This window comes from Felis catus, chromosome X, assembly GCF_018350175.1.
Source record: "Felis catus isolate Fca126 chromosome X, F.catus_Fca126_mat1.0, whole genome shotgun sequence".
Lineage (NCBI taxonomy): Eukaryota > Metazoa > Chordata > Mammalia > Carnivora > Felidae > Felis > Felis catus.
The window spans coordinates 57,663,656-57,689,163 of NC_058386.1; the positions used below are offsets into that span (position 1 = coordinate 57,663,656).

General features: G+C 35.9%; 1 protein-coding gene across 3 annotated transcripts in view; it reads right to left on the reverse strand.

The window, feature by feature from the left end:
• Positions 1-25,508, reverse strand: part of TEX11 (testis expressed 11) — a 244,864-nt gene that overhangs the window by 62,759 nt on the left and 156,597 nt on the right. For 2 of the 3 annotated variants that reach the window (XM_045050777.1, XM_006943797.4), the window contains exons 18-24: positions 23,399-23,523; positions 20,595-20,680; positions 16,354-16,410; positions 12,656-12,696; positions 11,415-11,501; positions 4,731-4,801; positions 3,183-3,299 (exon numbers count right to left, since the gene is read on the reverse strand). In XM_045050777.1, coding sequence (XP_044906712.1) covers positions 3,183-3,299; positions 4,731-4,801; positions 11,415-11,501; positions 12,656-12,696; positions 16,354-16,410; positions 20,595-20,680; positions 23,399-23,523 — 584 coding nt within the window. The remainder of the gene's footprint in view (positions 1-3,182; positions 3,300-4,730; positions 4,802-11,414; positions 11,502-12,655; positions 12,697-16,353; positions 16,411-20,594; positions 20,681-23,398; positions 23,524-25,508) is intronic. The other variant, XM_045050778.1, reaches the window with a different exon arrangement.

The following is a 25,508-nucleotide window of genomic DNA, read 5'->3' on the forward strand; positions in this document are numbered from 1 at the left end:
GGTGTTGTATGGAAACCAATTTGTCAATAAATTTCATATATAAAAAAAAAAAGAAATTGTGGTTTATATACACAATGGAGTACTACGTGGCAATGAGAAAGAATGAAATATGGCCTTTTGTAGCAACGTGGATGGAACTGGAGAGTGTGATGCTAAGTGAAATAAGCCATACAGAGAAAGACAGATACCATATGGTTTCACTCTTATGAGGATCCTGAGAAACTTAACAGAAACCCATGGGGGAGGGGAAGGAAAAAAAAAAAAGAGGTTAGAGTGGGAGAGAGCCAAAGCATAAGAGACTGTTAAAAACTGAGAACAAACTGAGGGTTGATGGGGGGTGGGAGTGAGGGGAGGGTGGGTGATGGGTATTGAGGAGGGCATCTTTTGGGATGTGCACTGGGTGTTGTATGGAAACCAATTTGACAATAAATTTCATATATTGAAAAAAAATGTACATAAATATAAAGAACATTTTACTTCTATTTCATAGCTCTTAAAAATTTATGGCCCAATAAAAAATAAGAACAATATACTGAAGGTTTATAACATATGTAAAGTAAAATGTGTAACAACAGTAGTACAAAAGATGGAAGGGAAAATTGAAAGCATATTAGTGTAACATTCTTAGATGACATACATTAATTATAATGTGCTTTAATATGTTCTCAATTCTTGGTTGAGCTTAAGGTAAGTGCAGATTTCATTTTCACCTGAAATAAATAAGCCTATTCACAGATGTAAGGAGTTAAAAAAATTAAATATAGAAATACCATATGATCTAGTAATTCTGGATGACCAAAGAAAACAAAAACACTAATTTAAAAAGATGTATGTATCCTTGTTTATTGCAGCATTATTTTATAATAGCCAAGATATAGAAGAACCCAAGTATTCATTCATAGGTGAATGAATAAGATGCAATATCTCTCTCTCTCTCTCTCTCTCTCTCTCTCACACACACACACACACACACACACACACACACACACACAGATATATTACACCTGCTGTATTTTTTTTTTAATTTTTTTTCAACGTTTATTTATTTTTGGGACAGAGAGAGACAGAGCATGAGCAGGGGAGGGGCAGAGAGAGAGGGAGACACAGAATCAGAAACAGGCTCCAGGCTCTGAGCCATCAGCCCAGAGCCTGATGCGGGGCTGGAACTCACGGACCGCAAGATCGTGACCTGGCTGAAGTCGGACGCTTAACCGACTGCGCCACCCAGGCGCCCCAACCTGCTGTATTTTTTAAAGCATCCTTTACTTCCCCCTAACTCATACTCAGGGGAGTACAGACAATGTTGATAACATTACATATTCCATCTATATTCCTTCATCATCTATTTATTTGGAAAACTCTAATTCATGAGTACTTAGAAAACAAGGAGTAGATAAATATAATAGAATTCCACAAGTCTTTATTGAGAGACAGCACCAAGGTCTAATTCATAGGGATCAGACTTAGATGGCGATAGGAAGAAGTGCATCTTCAATGATCTATTCTTTCAAAAGCAAAGAAGATTATAGAAGGGTTACTAGGTTAGAGTTTTTAGGGAACATTAATGTATGCAAGAGAAAGAATACAGAAAAAAAGAACAGTTGTTGGAAAAAGACAAAACAAAGGAATGAACTTAAGAGTGTGAAATTTCCCTCACATCACTTTGATCTCTATTCACTGAGATACAAAATTTAACAAAGTCAGGACTATCAACTTAAGGAAAAACTTTTAAAAGGTTAAAAGCACTATGCAAAAACAAGATGTTATTACTATTTTTAAGTAAAGCAAAAGACCCTATCGAGGATAAAATCACACTTACTCATACTTATTAAGGAGCAAAATGGTTGGTTTGATTTTGCTCTGGGGCACAAAGATTCTTTTCTCATCTTTTACAATGGAAAGATTTCTAAAAAGAGGCCCCTTTACTCCTCAAGGATAAGGATTTTGTCCTCTTTATCTCCAGTACCTAGCAGAGTACTTGGTACTCAAATGGCTTTCTTTTCCTTCTTTTTTTTCTGTCGTTGTTTTTTAGAGAGAGAGGGAGAATGAGCACGAGTAGGTGAAGGGGCGGGGCGGGGGGAGAGAGAGAGAGAGAGAGAGAGAGAGAGAGAGACAGAGAGAGACAGAGAGAGAGAGAGAGAATCCCAAGCAGGTTCCATGCTCAGTGCAGAGCCCTACACAGGGCTCAATCCCACGACCCTGGGACCATGACCTTAGTCGAAATCAAGAGTCGGAGAATCAACAGACTGAGCCACCCAGGTGCTCCTCTAATGTTTAGTTGAACTCAACAAGGGAATAGAAAGGAAGGGAAATATGTTGGCAGAGATGTGGTGACAGTTTGTTCCAGATCTGAAGAATAATATGAAAGAAGAAATTAACAGAAGGAAAGAAAGAAACAGCAGGAAGGATTTTATACCATTTGGAAAGAAAAGCTGGCAAATATGGGAAATTGGGAAGTTTTCTTTGTCTAGGTAAGAGATAACAAGCAGAGAGATCTAGATTTTAAAATCATACCAAAATGCTACTGGTCTAACTTGGAGACAATTTTCTTAGCTTGGAAGAAAGATGGTAAAAAACCTAAAGACAAACCAATACTCTGGTCCATGGGAGACAGCGATGTTGATGTTGGTATTTCTTAAAAGGGGTAAGATTTACAAAGCTAAGAGTGGAATTCAGGCAAAGACAGTAATTCTGTCTTCTTGTTAAAATTCAGTTACTGATAAAATATTTAAGGGTGTGGGCCAAAGAAAGCAAATCCAATTAGAGTGAAGAAAAACAAGCCAAGTAAATAATCAGATGGTTATCAAAGCTGTGGAGGTAGATGAATTCTTCCTTAGAGAATGTGTAAAAGGAAACAAAAATAGAAAAAAATCTCATTCTTATAGGCCACATATGATTGCAGGGAGATGATGAAGAATAGCTAAAAACAGATTCAGAAAGAGTGGTCCATGGAAAGAGACATTTTAAAAGAAGAGATATTCAATCTTTTTAAAAGAAGAGGCCAAGCCAAATGTGACCTTTCCTTAGGGAGGAATGAGCCATTACAAACCTTTGAAATCAAGATGCTGCTGGAAAGGATGAAAGGATTCTTTAAAGAGAATCAGAAAGAACTGCATCAGGGAAGGCAAACACACCAAATAGCACACTAAACTCTTGTGTTTTCTTTGAAGGTTGCACATTACCTGTTCAGAAGTTGTTGAAGCTTTTCTCCCTTGCTCTAGATCAACTGCAGCTGCCATAAGTAAACATGTTTTCTGTGCAATCAGAATTACTTGATCAGAAGGACAAAACTGGGACAGCTGATAAGAAATAACCAGAACATCAATGAATAGTGCGAATTCTGCCAGGTGAACACAAACAATCAAAATGAAAATCAGCAACATCCTGTCTGAATGAAAAAATTCAGCTGGAAAAACACACCTCACCTTAAAAATGATACAGACTATAACACTGATTTACGGTTTTAATTTTATATTACTTTCCATTGTTTTTAAGGAACTTTCTAGAGATAAAAAGCTTCATGTCTTCACAATTTTCTTATCTTCCCAGTGATAAGTACTGTCATTTGGCCCTGTATTTCTATCTAGTGATTTACTTCTTACTTTATGTTGTAATTTCTAAGTGATTTTTCCCCTGGCAAATAGATTTCTCCTTTGTATTGAATAGAGCTGAAAATACCATATATATTGTCATGGTTGAAAGAGACAATACCAAATCTTGACAGGCATTAGGATAACCTAATCATTAAACCTTGTCCTCTAACTTTAGAAAAAGCTCCCAGCTTTTACTACAATAAACCACTAGGCCACTTGGGATTCTTACATAGAACCCTGCTAGTACTATCAAAAATGTTCAAACTAAAACTAATTTATTTCACCTAATTTAAATAGCAATTATACCTAAGCTGTGAAAGACTATTTCTTAATCTCTCAGAATGTTTAGTGATCATAATCATCACTGTCATTGAATTAACAGCATTTCAAAACACCCAATATCTCTAGGTCTCAGGTTACTTGTATATAAAATGAGAGAGTATACTAGATTAGCTCTATAGATCATTTCAGTTCTAAAACTCTTAACATTTCACCTATATCAACATATCAGACTGTGTACTCCTCAATGTGTAAGACAGATATTCTTAGCCCCTCTTCTTTTATTCTCTCATCAATATTGTTTCCTTTCTGGCATTTGATCTAACTTGGAGGCTAATGACGGTTTTAAAATGTTTCTAATTGCAAAATAATCTTACAAATACTTATACACAGAACCTGTTCTAGGAAAAATTATAAAGTAGGCCTAAGATTCTTAGCATTCTTTTCACATCCTGATGACCCCAGTTACCTATTCTATACTCCTATTGACTTATAACTGTTCCAAAACTTTATTAGTTGACAAGTTAGAGTATTCCAATCCTAAAGAGAGTTATATTTTAATATAGGACTCTGAGAGACTGAAATTCCTTCAAAAGTAAGGGAATAAGTCTCTCATGGTAGAACTTTAGGTTCCCTGATTGTTGTTCGTGCTATTTTGGTATGGGGAGAACTGCTCCATGTTTGCACATTGTTCCCCTAGGGATCTAATTCTCCGTAGGCCATTCCTGTTTAGATGTGTATTCTAAAAGTTCCCAGTGTAAAAGTCAACACCACTCTATATTTAGTCCTTGGCCACAGCCAGAGTGGACATACCCTTGTTGCGGTCCTTTCATGAGATTCTTATTAGAAGAGACTTACCTTGTAAGAAAGGATGAAAAACTCTCTCATTGTCACTGGGTCTTTGTCGCACTGCACAGCCAAATTCCAAGCTGAAAGTTAACAAATATGAAATGTAATTATGGAAATCTACTCTTTAATCTGTACCATTATAATCTTCACTACCTGCATCTTTAATATTAATATGCTGAGGTATTTCTTGGGCTAAAAAAGCTACCTTTAGATTTTTAGAGAATTTTTTTCCAGGTAAATTTAAAGACTTCTGTCACTTCCAATCTTTGATTCTAGCCAATAACTAATGGAGGTAGTGCTGATTATTTTTTAAAAACTGGGGACATACAATATATTCTTAGATGGAATAAATCTATCTAAAAAAATAAGGATCACCAAGGAGCTCACCACTGGAGTTGATAAAAGTATGTTAAAATTCAGCAAAGGGCACAGAAGTTTTTTGAGGAAATAATAGCTGAGAACTTCCTTAATCTGGAGAAAGAAACATACAAATCCAGGAGGCACAGAGAACTCCCACGAAAATCAACAAAGCAGGACAACATCAAGACATCCTGTAATTAAATTAGCAAGTCAGAAGGGAGTGGGGTATGATACATTCAACATGCTGAATGAGAAAAATCTGTAGCAAAGAATACTCTATCCAGCAAGGCTATCATTCAAAATAGAAGGAGAGATAAAGAGTTTCCTCAAACAAAAACTAAAGCAGTTTGTGACCACTAAACCAACCTTGAAAGAAATATTAAAGGGGACTCTAAGTGGGAAAGAAAGACCAAAAGCAACAAAGACTAGAAATATTAGGGAAAATCTCCAGAAACAATGACAAAACAAGTAATAAAATGGCACTACATATCTATCAATAGTTATTACTGTGAATGTAAATGGACTAAATGCTCCAATCAAACGCACAGGGTGTCAGAGTGAAAAAAAAAAAAAAAAACAAACAAGACCCAGTTTTGTTTTTATGCGCCTACAAGAGACTCATTTTAGACCTAAAGACACCTACAGATTGAAATGAGGGGATGAAGAAATATTTATCATGCAAATGGAAGTCAAAAGCAAGCCAGAGTAGCAATACTTATATTAGACAAACTAAATGTTTTTTTGTTTTTTTTTTGTTTTTAATTTATTTTTGGGACAGAGAGAGACAGAGCATGAACGGGGGAGGGGCAGAGAGAGAGGGAGACACAGAATCGGAAACAGGCTCCAGGCTCCGAGCCATCAGCCCAGAGCCAGGCTCGAACTCACGGACCACGAGGTCGTGACCTGGCTGAAGCCGGACGCTTAACCGACTGCGCCACCCAGGCGCCCCCTAAATGTTTTTTTAAATATAATTCGTTGTCAGATTGGATTACATACAACATCCAGTGCTCATCCCAACAGGTGCCTTCCTCCATGCCCAGCACCCATTTTCTCCTCTCCCTCACCCCTTCCCATCCACCCTCAGTTTGTTCTCTGTATTTAAGAATCTCCTGTGGTTTGCCTCCCTCCCTCTCTGTAGACAAACTAAATTTTAAACCAAAGACTCTAACAAGAGATGAACAAAGATACTATATTATAAGAAAGGGGACTATCCATCAAGAATATCTGACAGTCCTAAATATTTATGCCCCCAACTCGGAACACCCAAATATATATAACAATTACTAGGAAACATAAAGGAACTTATTGATAAATAACACAATAGTAGGGGACTTTAACACTCCACTTAGGGCAATGGACATATCATCTAAGCAGAAAATCAACAAGGAAACAATGGCTTTGAATAACACACTAGTTTAGATGGACTTAACAGATATATTCAGAACGTTTCATACTAAAGCAACAGAATACACATTTTTTTCAAGTGTACATAAGACATTCTCCAGAACATATCACACACTAGGTCACAAATCAGGCCTCAGCAAGTACAAAAAGACTAAGATCATACCAGGCATATTTTCTGACCACAACACTATGAAATTTGAAGTCAACCACAAGATATAAATTGGAACAACCACAAATACATGGAGATTAAACAACATGCTACTAAAGAACGAATGGGTCAACCAGGAAATCAAAGAAGAAATTAAAAAATACATGAAAACAAATGAAAATGAAAACATAATGGTCCAAAACCTTTGGGATGCAGCAAAAGTGGTCTTAAAAGGGAAGTATAACAATACAGGCCTACCTGAAGAAGCAAGAAAAATCTCAAATAAACAACCTAACCTTACACTTAAAGTAGCTAGAAAAACAACGACAAATGAAGCCTAAAGCCAGAGAAGAAGGAAATAATAAAGATTAGAACAGAAAGAAATTATATAGAAACTAGAAAAACAGTATAACAGACCAATGAAACTAGGAGCCGGTTCTTTGAAAAAATTAATAAAATTGATAAACCGCTAGCCATACTTATCAAAAAGAAAAGAGAAAGGACCCAAATAAATAAAATCACAAATGAGAGAGGAGAAATAACAACCAACACCACAGAAATACAAACAATTATAAAAGAATATTATGAAAAGTTATATGACAACAAATTGGACAACCTAGAATAAATGGATAAATTCCTAGAAACATATAAACTACCAAAACTGAAACAGGAAGAAATAGAAAACTTGAACAGATCCATAACCAGCAAAGAAATTGAATCAGCAATCAGAAAACTCCCAGCAAACAAAAGTCCAAGGCCAGACAGCTTCACAGGGGAATTCTACATAACATTTAAAGAAGGGCTAATGGGGTGCCTGGGTGGCTCAGTCAGTTAAGTGTCAGACTTCAGCTCAGGTCATGATGTCACAGTTCGTGAGTTCGAGCCCCATGTTGGGCTCTGTGCTGACCACTCAGAGCCTGGAGCTGGCTTCAGATTCTGTATTTCCCTCTTTCTCTCTCTGCCCTTCCCCTGCTTGCGCTGTCTCTCTCTCTCAAAAATAAACATTAGAAGAAAATTTTAAAAAAACAAATAAAGAAGAGCTAACATCTATTCTTCCAGATTCATTCTATGAGGAAAGAAAACTTCCAGATTCATTCTATGAGGCCAGCATTACCCAAAACCAGACAAAAAATCCACCAAAAAAGAGAATGATAGGTCAATATCTCTGATGCACATGGATGTGAACAATTCTCAACAAAATCCTAGCAAATTGAATCCAACACCACATTAAAAGAATCATTTACTATGATCACATGGGATTTATTCCTGGTCTGCAACAGTGGATCAATATTCGTAAATCAATCAATATGATACACCACATTAATAAAAAAAATTCATTAACCAATCAATGTGATATACCACATTAATAAAAGAAAGGATAAGAAACATGATCCTTTCAATAGATGCAGAAAAAGCATTTAACAAGGTACAACAACTATTCATGATAAACACCCTCAATAAAGTAGGGATAGAGAGAACATATCTCAAACTTATAAAGGCCATATATGAAACACCCACAACTAATATCATCCTTGATGGGGAAAAACTGAGAGCTATTCCTCTATGCTCAGGAACAAGACAGGGATGTCCATTCTCACCACTGTTATTTAACATAGTTCTGGAAGTCCTAGCCACACTTTTTTGGAGTCTACCAAAAAATTGCTAGAACTGATACACAATTTCCTTAAAGTCACAGGATACAAAATCAATGTACAGAAATCTATTGCATTTCTATACACCAATAATGAAGCAGCTGAAAGAGAAATCAAGGTATTAATCCCATTCATAATTGTATCCAAAACCATAAGACACCGAGGGATGAACATAACCAAAGAGATAAAAGGCTTGTACTCTGAAAACTATAAAATACTGATGAAAGAAACAGAGGATGACACAAAGAAATGGAAAGACATTCCACGCTCATAGATTGGAAGAACAAATATTTATCTATACTACCTAAAACAATCTACACATTTAATGCAATCCCTATTCAAAATACCACCAGTATTTTTCACAGAGCCAAAACAAACAAACCTAAAATTTGAATGTAACTGCAAAAGACCCTAAACAGCCAAAGCAATATTGAAAAAGAAAAGCAAAGCCAGAGGCATCACAATTCCAGAATTCTGGTTATATTACAAAGTTGTAGTGATCAGTTCAGTATGTTACTGGCACAAAAACAGACACATAGGGGCGCCTGGGTGGCTCAGTCGGTTAAGCGGCCGACTTCAGCTTAGGTCACGATCTCGCAGTCCGTGAGTTCGAGCCCCGCGTCGGGCTCTGGGCTGATGGCTCGGAGCCTGGAGCCTGCTTCCGATTCTGTGTCTCCCCCTCTCTCTGCCCCTCCCCCGTTCATGCTCTGTCTCTCTCTCTGTCTCAAAAATAAATAAACGTTTAAAAAAAAAAAACAGACACATATAGATCAATGGAACAGAAGAGAAAACCCAAAAATGAACCCACAACTATATGGTCAACTAATCTTTGACAAATCAGGAAAGAATACCCAATGGAAAAAGAGTCTCTTCAACAAATGGTGTTGACACAACTGGACAGCAACATGCCAAAGTATGGAACTGGACCACTTTCTTACACCATCATGAAAATAAATTCACCACCATGTAAATAAAAAGTGGATGCAAGACCTAATTGTGAGACAGGAAACCATCAAAATCCTAGAGAACACAGGCAGTAATCACTTTGACAATGGCCATAAGCAACTTCTTTCTAGATATCTCTCTGGATGCCAGCGAACCAAAAAGCAAAAGAAACTATGAGGACTACATCAAAATAAAAAGCTTCTGTACAGCAAAGAAAACAATCAACAAAACTAAAAGGCAACCTATGAAATGAGAGAAGGTATTTGCAAATGACACATCTGATAAAAGGTTAGTATCCAAAATATATAAACAACTTATACAACTTAACACACCAAAAACAAATAACCCAATTAAAAAATGGGCAGAAGACATGAATAGACATTTTTCCAAAGAAGACATCCAGATGGCCAACAGACAAATGAAAAGATGCTCAACATCACTCATCATCAGGGAAATACAAATCAAAAGTACAGTGAGATACCACCTCACAGCAGTCAGATTGCCTAAAATTAACAACACAGGAAAACAACAGATATTGGCAAGGATGTGGAGAAGGGTGAACTTTCTTACACTGCTGGTCGGAATGCAGACTGGTGCAGCCACTCTGGAAAAAAGTATGGAGGTTCCTCAAAAAGTTAAAAATAGAGCTACACTACAATCCAGCAATTGCACTAGCAGGTATTTACCCAAAGGATACAAAATACTGAATAGAGGGAAATAAAAAAGAGAGGCAAACCATGAAACAGATTCTTAACTACAGAGAACAAACTCAGGGTTATCGGAGGGAGGTGGGTGGGGGATGAGTTAAATAGGTGATGGGTATTATGGAGGGCACTTGTGATGAGCACTGGGTGTTGTATGCAAGTAATGAATCACTAAATTCTACAACTGAAACTAATATTATACTATATATTAACTACTGGAATTTAAAAACTTGAAAAGAAAAAAAATTCAGCAAAGAACACAATACACTAGAATCAAAGGATGAAGAAAATTGCTGGAAAGATTCATATCTTTCATAGAGCACTGGAAGACCCCATTAGGCAACATTTAGTATAATCTTCACATTGGAAAATGAAAATGAAAATTCAGTAAAAGAAGTATTGGAAAATAACTTTTCAAACGTCCAAAAGATCAAAGTCATTGATCCTTTATGTAGTTTAAATATCTGTTATTTTCCATTATTTCCATAGGTTTTTTAGAAGCCAGACCAATGTGTTTATTCCATTTTCTCCTAGATTAGAGTCCCAGTAAACCCTGTAAAGTAGAAAAAGATTCATGTAGAATGAGTCTACTTTGTGACATTGCTGGTTAATTGCTCTTGATTACTTATCACTGTAGTTACCGCCTCCACAATTTCTGTACTTGATTTTAGCCAAAAGGCTGAGAAGGAATTGCCTCCACAATTTTTAAAATGGTTTTACTGAAATTAAACCTACAAAAAGTAAATTACACAACATATAATTGGACATCTTGATTAATTTTCAAAGTGAATATATCCATGTAACCAATCCAGATCAAGACAGATCTTGATTATTAGCAAAAACTCAGAAGCAACCCAATTACCCCTTTTCAAGTCCAACCGCTTTTAAGGGTAACCACCATCTTGAGCTCTAATATCATCAATTAGTTTTGCCTGTTTTTTTTGCTACATATAAATAGAATCCATGTCTGACTTCTGTTCAACATTAGTTTGTGAGATTCATCCATTTTGTTGCATGTAGTTTATTACTTATTTATTTATTTTAAGTAATCTCTATGCCCAACATTGGCTGGAATTCATGACCTTGAGATCAAGAGTCGTATGGTGTACTGACTGAGCCAGCCAGGAGCTCTGAATGTAGTTTATTCTGATAAATCAAACTTACAGATAAGTTAGGCATTCTAGACCAAATTTAGGAGCACACCCTTGGGAACTTGCAGTTATAATTCATCATTTTATTCTTAGACCCATTTCTAGAGAAAAAGAAAACTAACATTTATTAAGTACCTACTATGTCCAGGTACATACACAGTTTTACTTAAAATCCTTAGTAGCCCTATAAAGTATGTTTAATTGTTCCCCTTTTATAAATAATGAAATTGAGATTAAGTTATCCTTGTACCCATAGCTACAAATAAAAGAGCCAGAATTTGAATCCATATATTTCTGATTCTATACATAACCACGGAATTTCCTTTTACCTATTTTTCGAAACCACTGAGCTTCATTAACCGTTGAGTCTTCAGTCGAGTTCTCGTCATGAAAAGAATGAGCAATTTTCAGGACTGCTGCATTGAACAGAAAGATTTTATATTTGAAGTCTTTTACTTTAATCCTTAGCAAAATTGTTAATACTGCCTTAAAAATTCAAACATGAATTTGAAAGTAGAACGTTCTTTTGGTCTGTGTGTGTACAAGCCCATACCAAAAGTAATTAAAATGACAGCATTACCAAAGCTCTGAGAAGCCGTTAACTCAAATTTTCAGGAACAAACACATCCTTGGAGAGGTTTAAAATTTTAATTAGAGTAATCACTCAACACCTGAGGCAGAAAGATAGTATTTACATGTAAAGAAACCAAGAGTAGGAACAATCATTAAAAAGACTGAAATGGAGATAGAAAACTGGAAGAGTATCAATAGGTTGGCATTAATACTTACTGAGCTCCCAGAGCAAGCATGGTAAAGAACCAAATCATGCTGTCATCATCAGAAGGCATTCATTACATACCCACACCCCCTTCTGATAGAAAAGAATACCAACAAGCAAAGTTTAAAAACTTTTAAACCACTTTGCTACATTTGACACCTTGTTGACAGATATTTGAGTTATAAAATTGAACGGCTGCAATAAATGGAATAGAGTTTCTAAGATAGGGACTTGGGGATGTGTTTGGACAAAAGGAAATCGGTACATGAGTAGTGGAAATAGGAAGACCGGTTAGGCAAAAGAGACAGTGGGTAAGAAAGCATAGAGTTGGAAAAAAGAATTTGCTGTGGTGGCTAGGACGTTAGCTTGAAGTGCAGAGGGAAGAATTATTAATAGATAAGGGAGATGACATGGACTCGGGTAGTTAAACAAGTTTCAAAATAACAGAGTAAATAATCAAGTTTTGATTCAGAGGGCATGAAAATTAAGCGGAAGGAAGGATGGAAAGAAGCAAGGAAGGGAGAGAGGGAAGAAGAAAGGACATAAAGGTCTTTAAAACAAGTTGGAATAAAAAGAGAGCTGAAATCACATTTGGAGATGAATGTTAGTGATGACAAACTCTTCTCTGCTTGTGAATAAAGAAACCAAAGTAGACTGCTGTGGCAAACATTAATAAAAGCATGACGTTTAACTCAAACATGAAGTCTGAGTCCGTGTGCTCCATGTACTTGGAGAATGTAATAGAAGACAGAGGCAAGATGAAGAACTGAAAATAAACAAGATGATATTTACCTTTATTCAAGCAAGCCAAAAGTCGATCCATTTCTTTCTTCCTAAAAAATAAAGAGTGTTTTCTGACTGTTCCAAGGCTTTACTTATAAAAAAAAGTACCAAAAAGAGACCCCAAGAGAGCTGCACAAAGACAACATAAAATTGTGAAGTTTATTGTTCAAGGCTCCAACCTATCATTTCAACACCATTTTTCCTCACTATACGATACTGTTTCTCATTCCCCAGTGCCCTCACAGTTTTTTTCTCTCTTCCCCTCTACTCCCACTCTCAGCAAAGCATTTCAATGGCTGGTAAGGTTTTATGACAGAGTCACAGAATTTTGGAGCAGACAGTGATCTTTGTGATGTTCAAGTTTTTTGTTTATTTTTTTTTGAAGAGGGGGAATTGGAACCCTTATTTCATTTTTTTTAAATATATGAAATTTATTGTCAAATCGGTTTCCATACAACACCCAGTGCTCATCCCAAAAGATGCCTTCTTTAATACCCATCACCCACCCTCCCCTCCCTCCCACCCCCCATCAACCCTCAGTTTGTTCTCAGTTTTTAACAGTCTCTTATGCTTTGGTTCTCTCCCACTCTAACCTCTCTCTTTTTTTTTTCCTTCCCCTCCCCATGGGTTCCTGTTAAGTTTCTCAGGATCCACATAAGAGTGAAAACATATGGTATCTGTCTTTCTCTGTATGGCTTATTTCACTTAGCATCACACTCTCCAGTTCCATCCACGTTGCTACAAAGGGCCATATTTCATTCTTTCTCATTGCCACGTAGTACTCCATTGTGTATATAAACCACAATTTCTTTATCCATTCGTCAGTTGATGGACATTTAGGCTCTTTCCATAATTTGGCTATTGTTGAGAGTGCTGCTATAAACATTGGGGTACAAGTGCCCCTATGCATCAGTACTCCTGTATCCCTTGGGTAAATTCCTAGCAGTGCTATTGCTGGGTCATAGGGTAGGTCTATTTTTAATTTTTTGAGGAACCTCCACACTGTTTTCCAGAGTAGCTGCACCATTGCATTCCCACCAACAGTGCAAGAGGTGGAACCCTTATTTCAAATAAACTTTTATGAAAATATATATATGAGAAAAGATACAAGTTTAGCTGCTCTGGTTGAACCAGTGGTGGGTAGAGGCCTAGAGCCTCATCTTCCTGGAAGTCCATGAGGCAGTGCCACAGAATTTCCAGAGTTCTGAGGAACAGATTTTAAAAACCACTTATCCAGTCCAGATCCTTTATTTTACAGATGAGGAAATAGATCTGGAAATGGGGGATGATATGTCCAAAGTCATGCAATTAATGACAATTTCAAGACTACTACACAGGTTCTTGACCCTTTGTCAAACTTCTTTAAGGGATATATACATTTTAACAGAGGAAAACATGCCATTTTATTAAACAAAGGAATGAATATGGAAATACTGGCCAACTCAACTAAGGAAGTTAACAGGAGATAGGGTAGAGCATACTATAAGACTAGCCTCATCATGAGGAGCTCTAGTATTATAATAAAAGTAGCAGCTTTCTCAGGGATAAATATTAGAAGTCTGGTTTTTATAAAGTAACTTCTTAAAGTAAATTTTATTAATTTGAATTTCAGCTGCTCTAAAGTTGACTTCTTCACTTATTTAATTCAGTCACTATATAAAATAATCTAGTTAGGGTCATTAATGCAAATAAATAGTATAAATAAGAATGAGGACCTGGAAAGGGATGTATATAGACCAGTGCTAAAGATCTTCTTGTGAAGAACTGATATTCAGCCATTTCAATAAACTGAGGGAATATTATGTGTCACATACTGTCCTAGGTTTCAGAGATACAAAGATAAATACAAATAGTCCTAGCCCTCAAATAGCTGTTATAATCTATTAGCTATGTTTAGTCTCTGAGTTTCCTCTTTTATTTAAAAAAATTTTAAGATGATTTTGTAAAGTTTTTTTTTTTTAATTGAAGTATAATTGACACATAATGTTACTCTATTTTCAGGTGTACAACACAGTAACTGGACAAGTTTATACATCATGCAATGCTCACTACAAGTGTAGCTGCCATTAGTCACCATACAATGCTATCATCATACCATTTTGTTTTTAAATTTTCTACTGTGGAAAATTCCCAAGATGTTTCTATGTTAACAGATAAATGAATTACCATGTAGCCATTACTCAGTTTCAATAATTATTAAACTCATCATCAATCTTATTTCAATGATACCTCCACCCACTCCTTTCCCTCCCCTACTATTTTTAAGCCAATTCCAGACATCACATCATTTCATTAATAAATATTTTAGGATGTATCTCTAAGAGATAAAAATTCCTTTAAAAGACATAACCACACTTCATCTTATGTTTAATTATTAATTTCTTAATATCATAAAATATTTGGTCATTATTAAAATTTCCAATTGTCTCTTTTTTTATTTTTAGTTCGATTGGGTTCCCTCTTAATGTACTCATACAACCTATAAAGAAGAGGCCAAATTTATATTATAAAAAATGTCATCAGTCATATCGGTCAGACATTTCCTAAAGAATTCAGCTGGAAAAAATGTATTGATCCCAAGTACAAATTATATATATAGGAAAAGCAAAGTATAGATACACTGTTACAGAGTTTTTACCTAAGCAGAGAATATAGAGATGAATAATTACTTCTCTAAAAGTTATATACCTAATCAAGACCTTGATGGAGTTTTCTTTCAAATCATTAGGAGGTAGTGGATTTTGTGAATGAAAAATTGGTGACCCAATTCTTCCACCAATTGTTAAGTTCCTGATGTCTTATGCCACAGAAGCTGTGAGCAGAAATGTATTTGAATACTCTTAGCTGAGCTAATACAGATTCACAATCAACAAGTCAACCAGGTTATACATTTCTGTGGGAAAGTAAGAGATATGTCTATATATGCCTCATGTTAAGAAAGGGGGAAACTGGGCTGTCAGGGTGGCTCAGTTACTTAAGTGTCTGACTTCGGCTCCAGTCATGATCTCACAGTCCATGAGTTGGAGCCCTGCATCAGGCTCTGTGCTGACAGCTCAGAGCCTGGAGCCTGCTTAAAATTCTGTGTCTCCCTCTCTCTCTACCCCTCTCCTGCTCGCATTCTCTTTCTCTCTCTCTCAAAAATAAACATTAAAAAAATTAAATGGGTGAATTTTTAAAAAAGAGGGGGAAAACAGATGCAATATCATAGTAAAATCATAGCTAATGTTACTGACAGCTTAGTAAGTGCTTGGCACTCTTTTTTTTTTTTTTTTGAGAGAAAGGGGAGGGAGAGAGGGAGAGGGAGAATCCCAAGCAGGCTCCATGCCCAGTGCAGGGCCTGACATGGGGCTTGATCTCACGACTGTGAGATCATGACCCGAGCTGAAATCATTCGTTGGACATTCAACAGAATAAGAGAGCCCCTTGGCACTCTTCTTTGAAGTGTTTTCACATATTTATTCATTGAGTCATAACAGCAACCCCAGAAAGTAGATACTATTATATTCTTATTTTACAGATGGGGAAACAAAAGCCGAGGTTACACATCTAATGAGTCGCAGAGATAGGCTATGAACCCAGGAAGACTGGCCCCAGAGCCTATATTAATCTTACCCACAAGACAATACATCTCTCAACATAAGGTTTATACTGAAAGTTACTACAATTTTTCTAATGGCAAGTACACCACTTCTACTGAAATAACTTACCTGCTTTCAAATTCTGACATCTGAGAAACTTTTGGAAGAGCCAGACAAAACAAACACCTGTATGATAAAGTAATACAAAAAATGATGCTTAGGAAAAACATGTGAAAGAATATTTACCAAGTTATTAATCTTTATTATCCTAGGAGGCAGAAGTGAGAAAAGAGAGGGTAAGGAGGAGACTAAGTTTATTTTACTTATAGATCTTTGTATTGTTTTAATGATGGTAATGAAAACATAAATTTTATAATTTTGGAAGAGTAATTTAAGAAAATAATTTAAAACAGAAGTGATGCTTATGACAAATTCTTAAATAGTTCCCCAGTTTATATCCAAATCACCTGATAGAACATCAGGTACAATGTAGAAATCTTACTATTTTTTTAAGGAACCTGGAACTGGCCTTTGGGTTCCACGTAAACTAGGATGACTATTCTTTCAAGGGAATATGACAGCATCATGATGAACTGACAAAATAAGGTAGTTTATAAAGTTTCAAACCCTAAAAATCTTTTTAAAAATACCATCTATCCTGAATGATTTTAGATATTTATCTGAGGTGTACATCTATCTTTTGATAAACCTTTTGATAAACCATTTTTCTTCACAGAAAGAGAGAGGGGAGAAATCAAATTCAACTGGTATCTTTTTTTAACTTTAAGCATCCCTATCAAATTTCCAAGGACATTTCCCACAGAAATAGAAAAACAATCTTAAAATTCATATGGAAACACAAAACACCCTGAATAGCCAAAGCAACCTTGAGAAAGAAGAATAAAGCTAAAGACATCACACTTCCTGATTTCAAACTATACTACAAAGCAACAGTACATTAGTAATCAAAACAGCATGGTAACAGCACAAAAAATAGTAACATAGACCAAAAGATAGACAGCCCAGAAATAATAAGAGAGCCAAAAATATTCAGTGGGGAAAGAGTTTTTTCAATAAATGTTGCTGGTAAAACTGGATATTCACATGCAAAAAAAAAATGAAATTGGACCACTATCTTTCACTACTCACAAAATTAACTTGAAATGGATTAAACACAGAAGACCTGAAAACAATAAAACTCCTAAAAGAAAACATAGGGGAAAAGCTCCTTGACAATGATTTTTTGGATATGACACCCAAAGCACAAGCAACAAAAGCAAAAATAAACAACTGAGACTACATCAAACTACAAAGCTTCTGCACAGCAAAGGAAACAAAATGAAAAGGCAATCTATGGAATAGGAGAAAATATTTACAAACCATGTATCTGATAAGGGGTTCATATACAAAACAAATAAGGAACATATACAACTCAATAGGGGAAAAAAAAGCAAAAAGTGTGATTAAAAAATGGGCAAAGGAGTTGAATAGACATTTTTCTTTTCTTTTTTTTAAAATATGAAATTTATTGTCAAATTGGTTTCCATACAACACCCAGTGCTCATCCCAACAGGTGCCCTGTTCAATACCCATCACCCACCCTCCCCTCTTTCCCACTCCCCATCAACCCTCAGTTTGTTCTCAGTTTTTAACAGTCTCTTATGCTTTGGCTCCCTCCCTCTCTAACCTTTTTTTTTCCTTCTCCTCCTCCATGGTCTTCTGTTAAGTTTCTCAGGATCCACATAAGAGTGAAAACATATGGTATCTGTCTTTCTCTGTATGAGTTATTTCACTTAGCATTAACACTCTCCAGTTCCATCCACGTTGCTACAAAAGGCCATATTTCATTCTTTCTCCTTGCCAAGTAGTATTCCATTGTATATATAAACCACAACTTCTTTATCCATTTATCAGTTGATGGACATTTAGGCTCTCTCCATAATTTGGCTATTGTTGAGAGTGCTGCTATAAACATTGGGGTACAAGTGCCCCTATGCATCAGTACTCCTGTATCCCTTGGGTAAATTCCTAGCAGTGCTATTGCTGGGTCATAGGGTAGATCTATTTTTAATTTTTGAGGAATCTCCACACTGTTTTCCAGAACGGCTGTACCAGTTTGCATTCCCACCAACAGTGCAAGAAGATTCCCATTTCTCCACATCCTTGCCAGCATCTATAGTCTCCTGATTTGTTCATTTTAGCCACTCTGACTGGCGTGAGGTGGTATCTGAGAGTGGTTTTGATTTGTATTTCCCTGGTGAGGAGCAACGTTGAGCATCATTACTTTGATTCCTAAACCAGACAGAGACCCAGTAAAAAAAGAGAACTACAGGCCAATATCCCTGATGAATATGGAGGCAAAAATTCTCAACAAGATACTAGCAAATCGAATTCAACAGCATATAAAAAGAATTATTCACCAGGATCAAATGGGATTCATTCCTGGATGCAGGGCTGGTTCAACATTCACAAATCAATCAATGTGATACATCACATTAATAAAAGAAAAGATAAGAACCATATGATCCTGTCAATCGATGCAGAACAAGCATTTGACAAAATTCAGCATCCTTTCTTAATAAAAACCCTCGAGAAAGTCGGGAAAGAAGGAACATACTTAAACATCATAAAAGCCATTTATGAAAAGCCCACAGCTAATATCATCCTCAATGGGGAAAAACTGAGAGCTTTCTCCCTGAGATCACGAACACGACAGGGATGTCCACTCTCACCGCTGTTGTTTAACATAGTGTTGGAAGTCCTAGCATCAGCAATCAGACAACAAAAGGAAATCAAAGGCATCAAAATTGGCAAAGATGAAGTCAAGCTTTCACTTTTTGTAGATGACATCTTATACATGGAAAACCCGGTAGACTCCACCAAAAGTCTGCTAGAACTGATACATGAATTCAGCAAAGTCTCAGGATACAAAACCAATGTACAGAAATCAGTTGCATTCTTATACACCAATAATGAAGCAACAGAAAGACAATTAAAGAAAATGATCCCATTCATAATTGCACCAAGAAGCATAAAATACCTAGGGATAAACCTAACCAAAGATACAAAAGATCTGTATACTGAAAACTATAGAAAGCTTATGAAGGAAATTGAAGAAGACATAAACAAATGGAAAAACATTCCATGCTCATGGATTGGAAGAATAAATATTGTTAAAATTTCAATACTACCCAAAGCTATCTACACATTCAATGCAATCCCAATCAAAATTGCACCAGCATTCTTCTTGAAGCTAGAACAAGCAATCCTAAAATTTGTATGGAACCACAAAAGACCCCAAATGCCAGAATAGACATTTTTCCAAAGAAGACATGCATGGTCAACAAATACAGGAAAAGATGCTGAACATCACTAATAATCAGGGAAATGCAAAACAAGACCACACTGAGATATCACCTCACACCTGTTAGTATCAAAAAGTAGAGGTAAGTGTTGGTGAGGATGTGGAAAAAAGGGAAACTATGAACACTGTTGGTGTAAATATAACTTGGTACAGCCACTGGAAAACAGCATGAAAGTTCCTCAAAAATTAAAAACAGAACTACCCTATGTCCCAGCACTCCCACTTTTGGGTATAGATCTGAAGGAAAGAAAATCACTATCTTGAAGAGCTACCTGAACCCTCATGTACACTGCAGCATTATATACAACAGCCAAGACATGGAAATAACCTATGTCCATTGATAGATGAATGGATAAAGAAAATGTGATATTTACACACACACACACAGACATACAACACACACACACAGGAATATTATTCAGCCATACAGAAAAAGGAAATCCTGCCTTTTGTGACAACATGGATCAAGTTTGAGGGCATTGTGCTAAGTGAAAAGAAAAATACTGTATTGTCTCACTTACATATTGAATCTTTAAAAAACAGCCAAAACCATAGAAAGAGAATAGAATGATGTTTGCTAGAAGGTGGGTGTGGAGGAAGGGTACAAACTTCAAATCATACGATGCACAAGTTCTGGGGCTATAATGTAGAGCATGGTGACTATGGTTATTAACAAGACTGTATTATGTATTTATTACATATTTGAAAGTTGGGAAGAGACGAAATCTTAAATGTTCTCACCAAACCCAAAGAAACTGTAATTTCTTGAGGTAATGGATATGTTAACTAATTCTGTTGTGCAAACCACTTCGCAGTATCAGGTTATATACCTTAAACTTACACAATATTATTTGTTGATTATATCTCAATAAAGCTTGGAAAAAAATTTAAAACAACAGTTGGTATAGTAGACCTGATCACATCAGCACCTTTTTGACAAAGCATATAGATTAAGAATAAGATTTACAAGAAATCCTTCCACATCTATAGGATGTGAATTACTTACTTTAAAGCCGAAAGGACTTGTTGTGGGTCTTCTGAATATTGAGCTAAATATTCCAAAGCTTTTCCTGCCACAATTTGTTGTCCATTCTAAATAGGACAAATATAATATGTTAAATTATATCTCAACGTGATACTTAGAAAATGTTATCTATATTCCTGTCCATTAATGACAAGAAAAGATTCTGAATTTGTTCATTTTTTATTATCGAAAGAACTAATGCAAGATGGTAGAATGAAGAAATAACTCATTGACAAAAACAGAACAGGTCATGTTGGCCCCAGAAACCCACTCCTTCTTATCCATAAATACTCACTGCCTTGCCAACACTGCCTTGAATCCACTAGGACTAATCTTATTGTGCTCTTTATCCCAGTTTATTAGCAGTAACCAAAAGAACCCCGGACTCTCATTTCCAGCACTCCAATCATGATAAAGCTCTATAAATCCTTTCTTTTTTCCTCTTTTCCCATTTCTCCCCAACTCCCCCAATCTTTCTACTACAGTCTCTGAAGTTCAGTTCATTACCATCAAAATCTTCTCTAGGAGCAACATCTTCCCTAAAGTTCCCTCCACATTCTTTCTATAATGGAAATCTAGGTCCCACCAAGGATACTGCTTCCAAAAAGCCCTCTCAAGTAGTGGTGGTTTTTCTCAGATCTCCCTTCTATCCATGGACCTGGAGATGGGATAGGTGTCATTTTTGTTCTTCATTGCTGTTTTAAAATTATTCTCCCTTCTTCCTCCCTAAACTCCCCAGCTTTGAATTTCCTGTCATCAGACTATATCACCCACCACTCCTCATTGTGCTGATCTATCAGCTCTCAGGCCATTTCTTTTTATTTCTTGATGACCTATCTATTGCACAGTTATTTTCTCAAAACACTACTCCTGTCTTAGTTTTTGGCACTTTCGATATATAGATAGATTATCCTCCTAATATCCTTGTCTCTTATTTCCTTGAACTCTACTCTGTCAATTACCTTAGCTGTTCACTAGCATAGTCATCAATGGGACCCTATCATTATTGTTGAGGGTCTTTTCATGTGTCTGTTGGCCATCTGGATGTCTTCTTTGGAGAAATATCTGTTCATGTCTTCTAACCATGGATTGTTTGTTTTTAGGGTATTGAGTTGTATCAGTTCTTTATATATTTTGGATACTAACCCTTTGTCAGATATGTCATTTGCAAATATCTTCTTCCATTCCACAGGTGGCCTTGTAGGTTTGTTGATTGCTTCCTTCACTGTGGAGAAGCTTTTTATTTTGATGGAGTCCCAATAGTTTATTTTTGCTTTTAGTTCCCTTGCCTCAGGAGACATATCTAGAAAAATGTTCCTATGGCTGATGTCAGAGAAATTACTTCCTGTAGTCTCTTCCAGCATTTTTATGGTTTCAGATCTCACATTTAGGTCTTTAATTCATTTCGAGTTTATTTTTGTGTATGGTGTAAAAAAGTGATCCAGTTTCATTCTTTTGCATGTATCTGTCCAGTTTTCCCAACACTGTTTGTTGATGAGACTTTTTCCCATTGCATACTCTTTCCTCCTTTGTTGAAGATTAATTGACCATATAATTGTGGGTTTATTCCTGGGTTTTCTATTCTGTTCCATTGATCTCTATGTTGGACCCTGTCAATACTAATGGTTGCAAACCTTCCATACTCATAGTCAGGGCTGGGACTAAGGTGAGCTAGGTGACTGATGCAAGTGGGGCACCTAAGGTGCAAAATTTAAGGAAGCACTCGCTCTCAGGATCATGCAAGAACTAACTCTGCACTTGCATGACTCACAAAGTGAGTGCTTCCTTAAATGCCTCCTTTCCTCACCCTAGTCCTACACCCTGCTCTGCTTCATGTATTCTACTTTCTGACCACTATCTCCTACCTTTCTAATTCACTCCTTTCTATTCACTCTAGCAATCCTTCAACTGCACTTAAACCTCCAATCCATTCATGTTACTAATTTTTCATTGTCTCTCATCTCCTTGATGTCCTCCTCCATGGCCAGGTGAAATTCCATGGGAATTTATTATAACCACTACCTTGTTCCTTGATTATCCTACTCCTTTTTTGCTTCATTGTATTCATCTGGCAAAACGACAAGCCTGATTAAATTCAACTTTCCACTGACTTTTGTGCCTACATCCATGTAGCTGAAAGTGGCTGGATAAAAACCTGTATAACTATTTGTTTTATTTTAAAAATTCATCAAATAGGCCTCAATTCTTACTGGGCAAGCATCCCACACTACCTTTGTCATTCACTTTCTTGCTTTTCTGAATGATTAGTGTACACCTTATCCTAACTTCTCAAACTCCCCAACACCTCCTCTCCCATTCTCACTCTCAGGTGATGATCTTGTTTCCTATTTTGTTGAAAAAACTGAAGCAGCCAGGAAAAAAACTTCCAGATTCCCACTACTACATTTATTCAAACACCAGGGACCACACCACATACTCCAACTTCTCAACTGCTAGCATAGATGAACTATGCATGTTCTTTCCTAAAGCCAATCCCTGAATGTACACACTTGTGTCCATCACTTCCCCCTGCTTAAGGACATTGCTCTAACACTTTTCCCTTTTCTCTCTCACAATGTCAACTTTTTGTTCTCTTACTGGATCATTTCCATCAGCATATAAACATTCTCATTCATCTCAAACAAACAAACCCCTGATCCTACTTCTCACAACCAACTGACCAATTTTCTTTTCTTTGTAGCAAACTCCTCTAAGGACTTCCATTAATTATATCTTAAAAAGGAAAAGAGGTAAAAAAATCTTATAGATAAATACATAAGAATTACCTCTAGAGCAAATTGGGCAACTAAACTGAGAAGCGTGACAGGTGAATCTTTGTCCATACGTAGCGCATTCTCTTTTGGTACTACACCTGTTATTAACTTCTCTAATGTATTAATTGCCCGCAAAGCTGAAAGAGAAGGAAAGAGTTAAAAAAAAAAAAGAAAAGGAGATACTCTTATCAAAGATAATAGCAATCTAGGGTTAATTATACCACAGTGACTTTGGAACTCATTTTATGAGCAGTAACAGCTTTAAAATATTAATTTTCATAAATTCATATAAATTGCTAAACTGTCAAGGAAGACTTGAATGTCAGAAAAATGCCCAATTGAGCAATTCACCCCTGTGAATTTATCCCATGGATATATTTGCAAAAGTGAACAAAAACATAAAAATATGTTCATCCTGCAATTTTTTTAAGAGTGCAATATAGGGGCAACCTAAACTCCATCAATGATGGATGGGCTAAATACATTTTGGTACACTCATAAAATGGATTATAAAACAGAACGAAAACTGAAAAACGAATGGTGGTATTACATTCAATTATGTATCTTAAAGGTAGAATACAGTAAGTTAAGTATATGCACTACAGAACTTAAGTAACAATTAAAATAACAAAACAAAGAGAGCTTATAAGCCAAAAATGAAATAAATACAATCATAAAAAATAATCCAAAAGAAAGTAGAAAAAAGAAAAGTGGCAAAAAAGAACAGGACGAACAGAAGACAAATAACAAGATGCTAAACTTAAACCTAACCATATCAATAATCATGTTAAATACAAACGGTCTATATGACTTGAGTAAAAGGCAGATAGTCATGCTGAAATAAAGAAAGCAACTTTCAACTACATGCTACCTACAAGAAACATACTTTAAACATAAAGCCAAAATTAGTTAAAAGAAAAACCATGGGATAATATGTATTATGGTAAAGGTAATCAAAAGAAAGCTGGAGTAGCTATAGTAATATCAGACAAAATGGATTTCAGAGCAAAGAATATTATCAGTGACAGAAAGTTACTCTGTGATGATAAGGAGTTAATTCATTTAACTCCTTAGATAGATATTCAATCCTAAATATCTATGCATCTAATAACAACATATCAAAACACAAAGAGCAAAAACTTATAGAACTACAAGGAAAAATGAACAAATCCACAATTGTATTCAAGGATTTCAGTACCTTCTCTTAATTGATAGAACAAGTAGTAAATCAGCAAGGATATAGTACACTTTACACTATTAATCAACTTGACCTGAATGTTATAAACATCTATAGTTTATATACATTTTTCTCAAGTGCACATTGAACATTTATAAATAAAGACAATATTCTGGGTCATATAACAAGCCTCAACATAATTAAAAGTATTAAGTCACATAAAGTTATGATCTTTGACTACATGATTTCAAATTTATTACACAGCTAAACTAATTAAGACAGTGCAAAAGTGGTGTAAAGATAGATGAATAGATCAATGCAACAGAATTAAGAAACCAGAAAGAGACCCAAACACACATATTACAATTGATTTTCTTTTCTTTTCTTCTTTAAAGTTTTATTTATTTATTTTGAGAGAGAGAGAGAGAGAGAGAGAGAGAACACAAGCAGGGGAGGGGCAGAGAGACAGTGAGAAAGAGAGAATCCCAAGTAGGCTCCATGCTGCCAGCACAGAGCCCAACATGGGGCTGGGGCTCAAACTCACAAACTATGAGATCATGACCTGAGCCAAAATCCAGAGTCGGATGCTTAACCGACTGAGCCACCCAGGCACCCCGACAACTGAATTTTTAATAAATGTGCAAAGGCAATTCAGTTGAAAAAAGATAGTTTTAAAATAAATAATGCTGAAAAAAATGATGCCGAATGATTAGATAGCCATGTGCAAAAAAATAAAAAATAAAAAATAACTTTGGTTCATACCTTAAATTAAATACAAAAATTAATATGAAATTGATCATAGAACTAACCATACACTTAAACCTATAAAATTTCTAGGAGAAAATATAGGAGAAAATTTTTGTGACCTTAGATTAGATAAAGATTTCCTAGGTATATTACCAAAAACACAATCCATAAAACAAGAAAAAGGATAAATTAGACTGT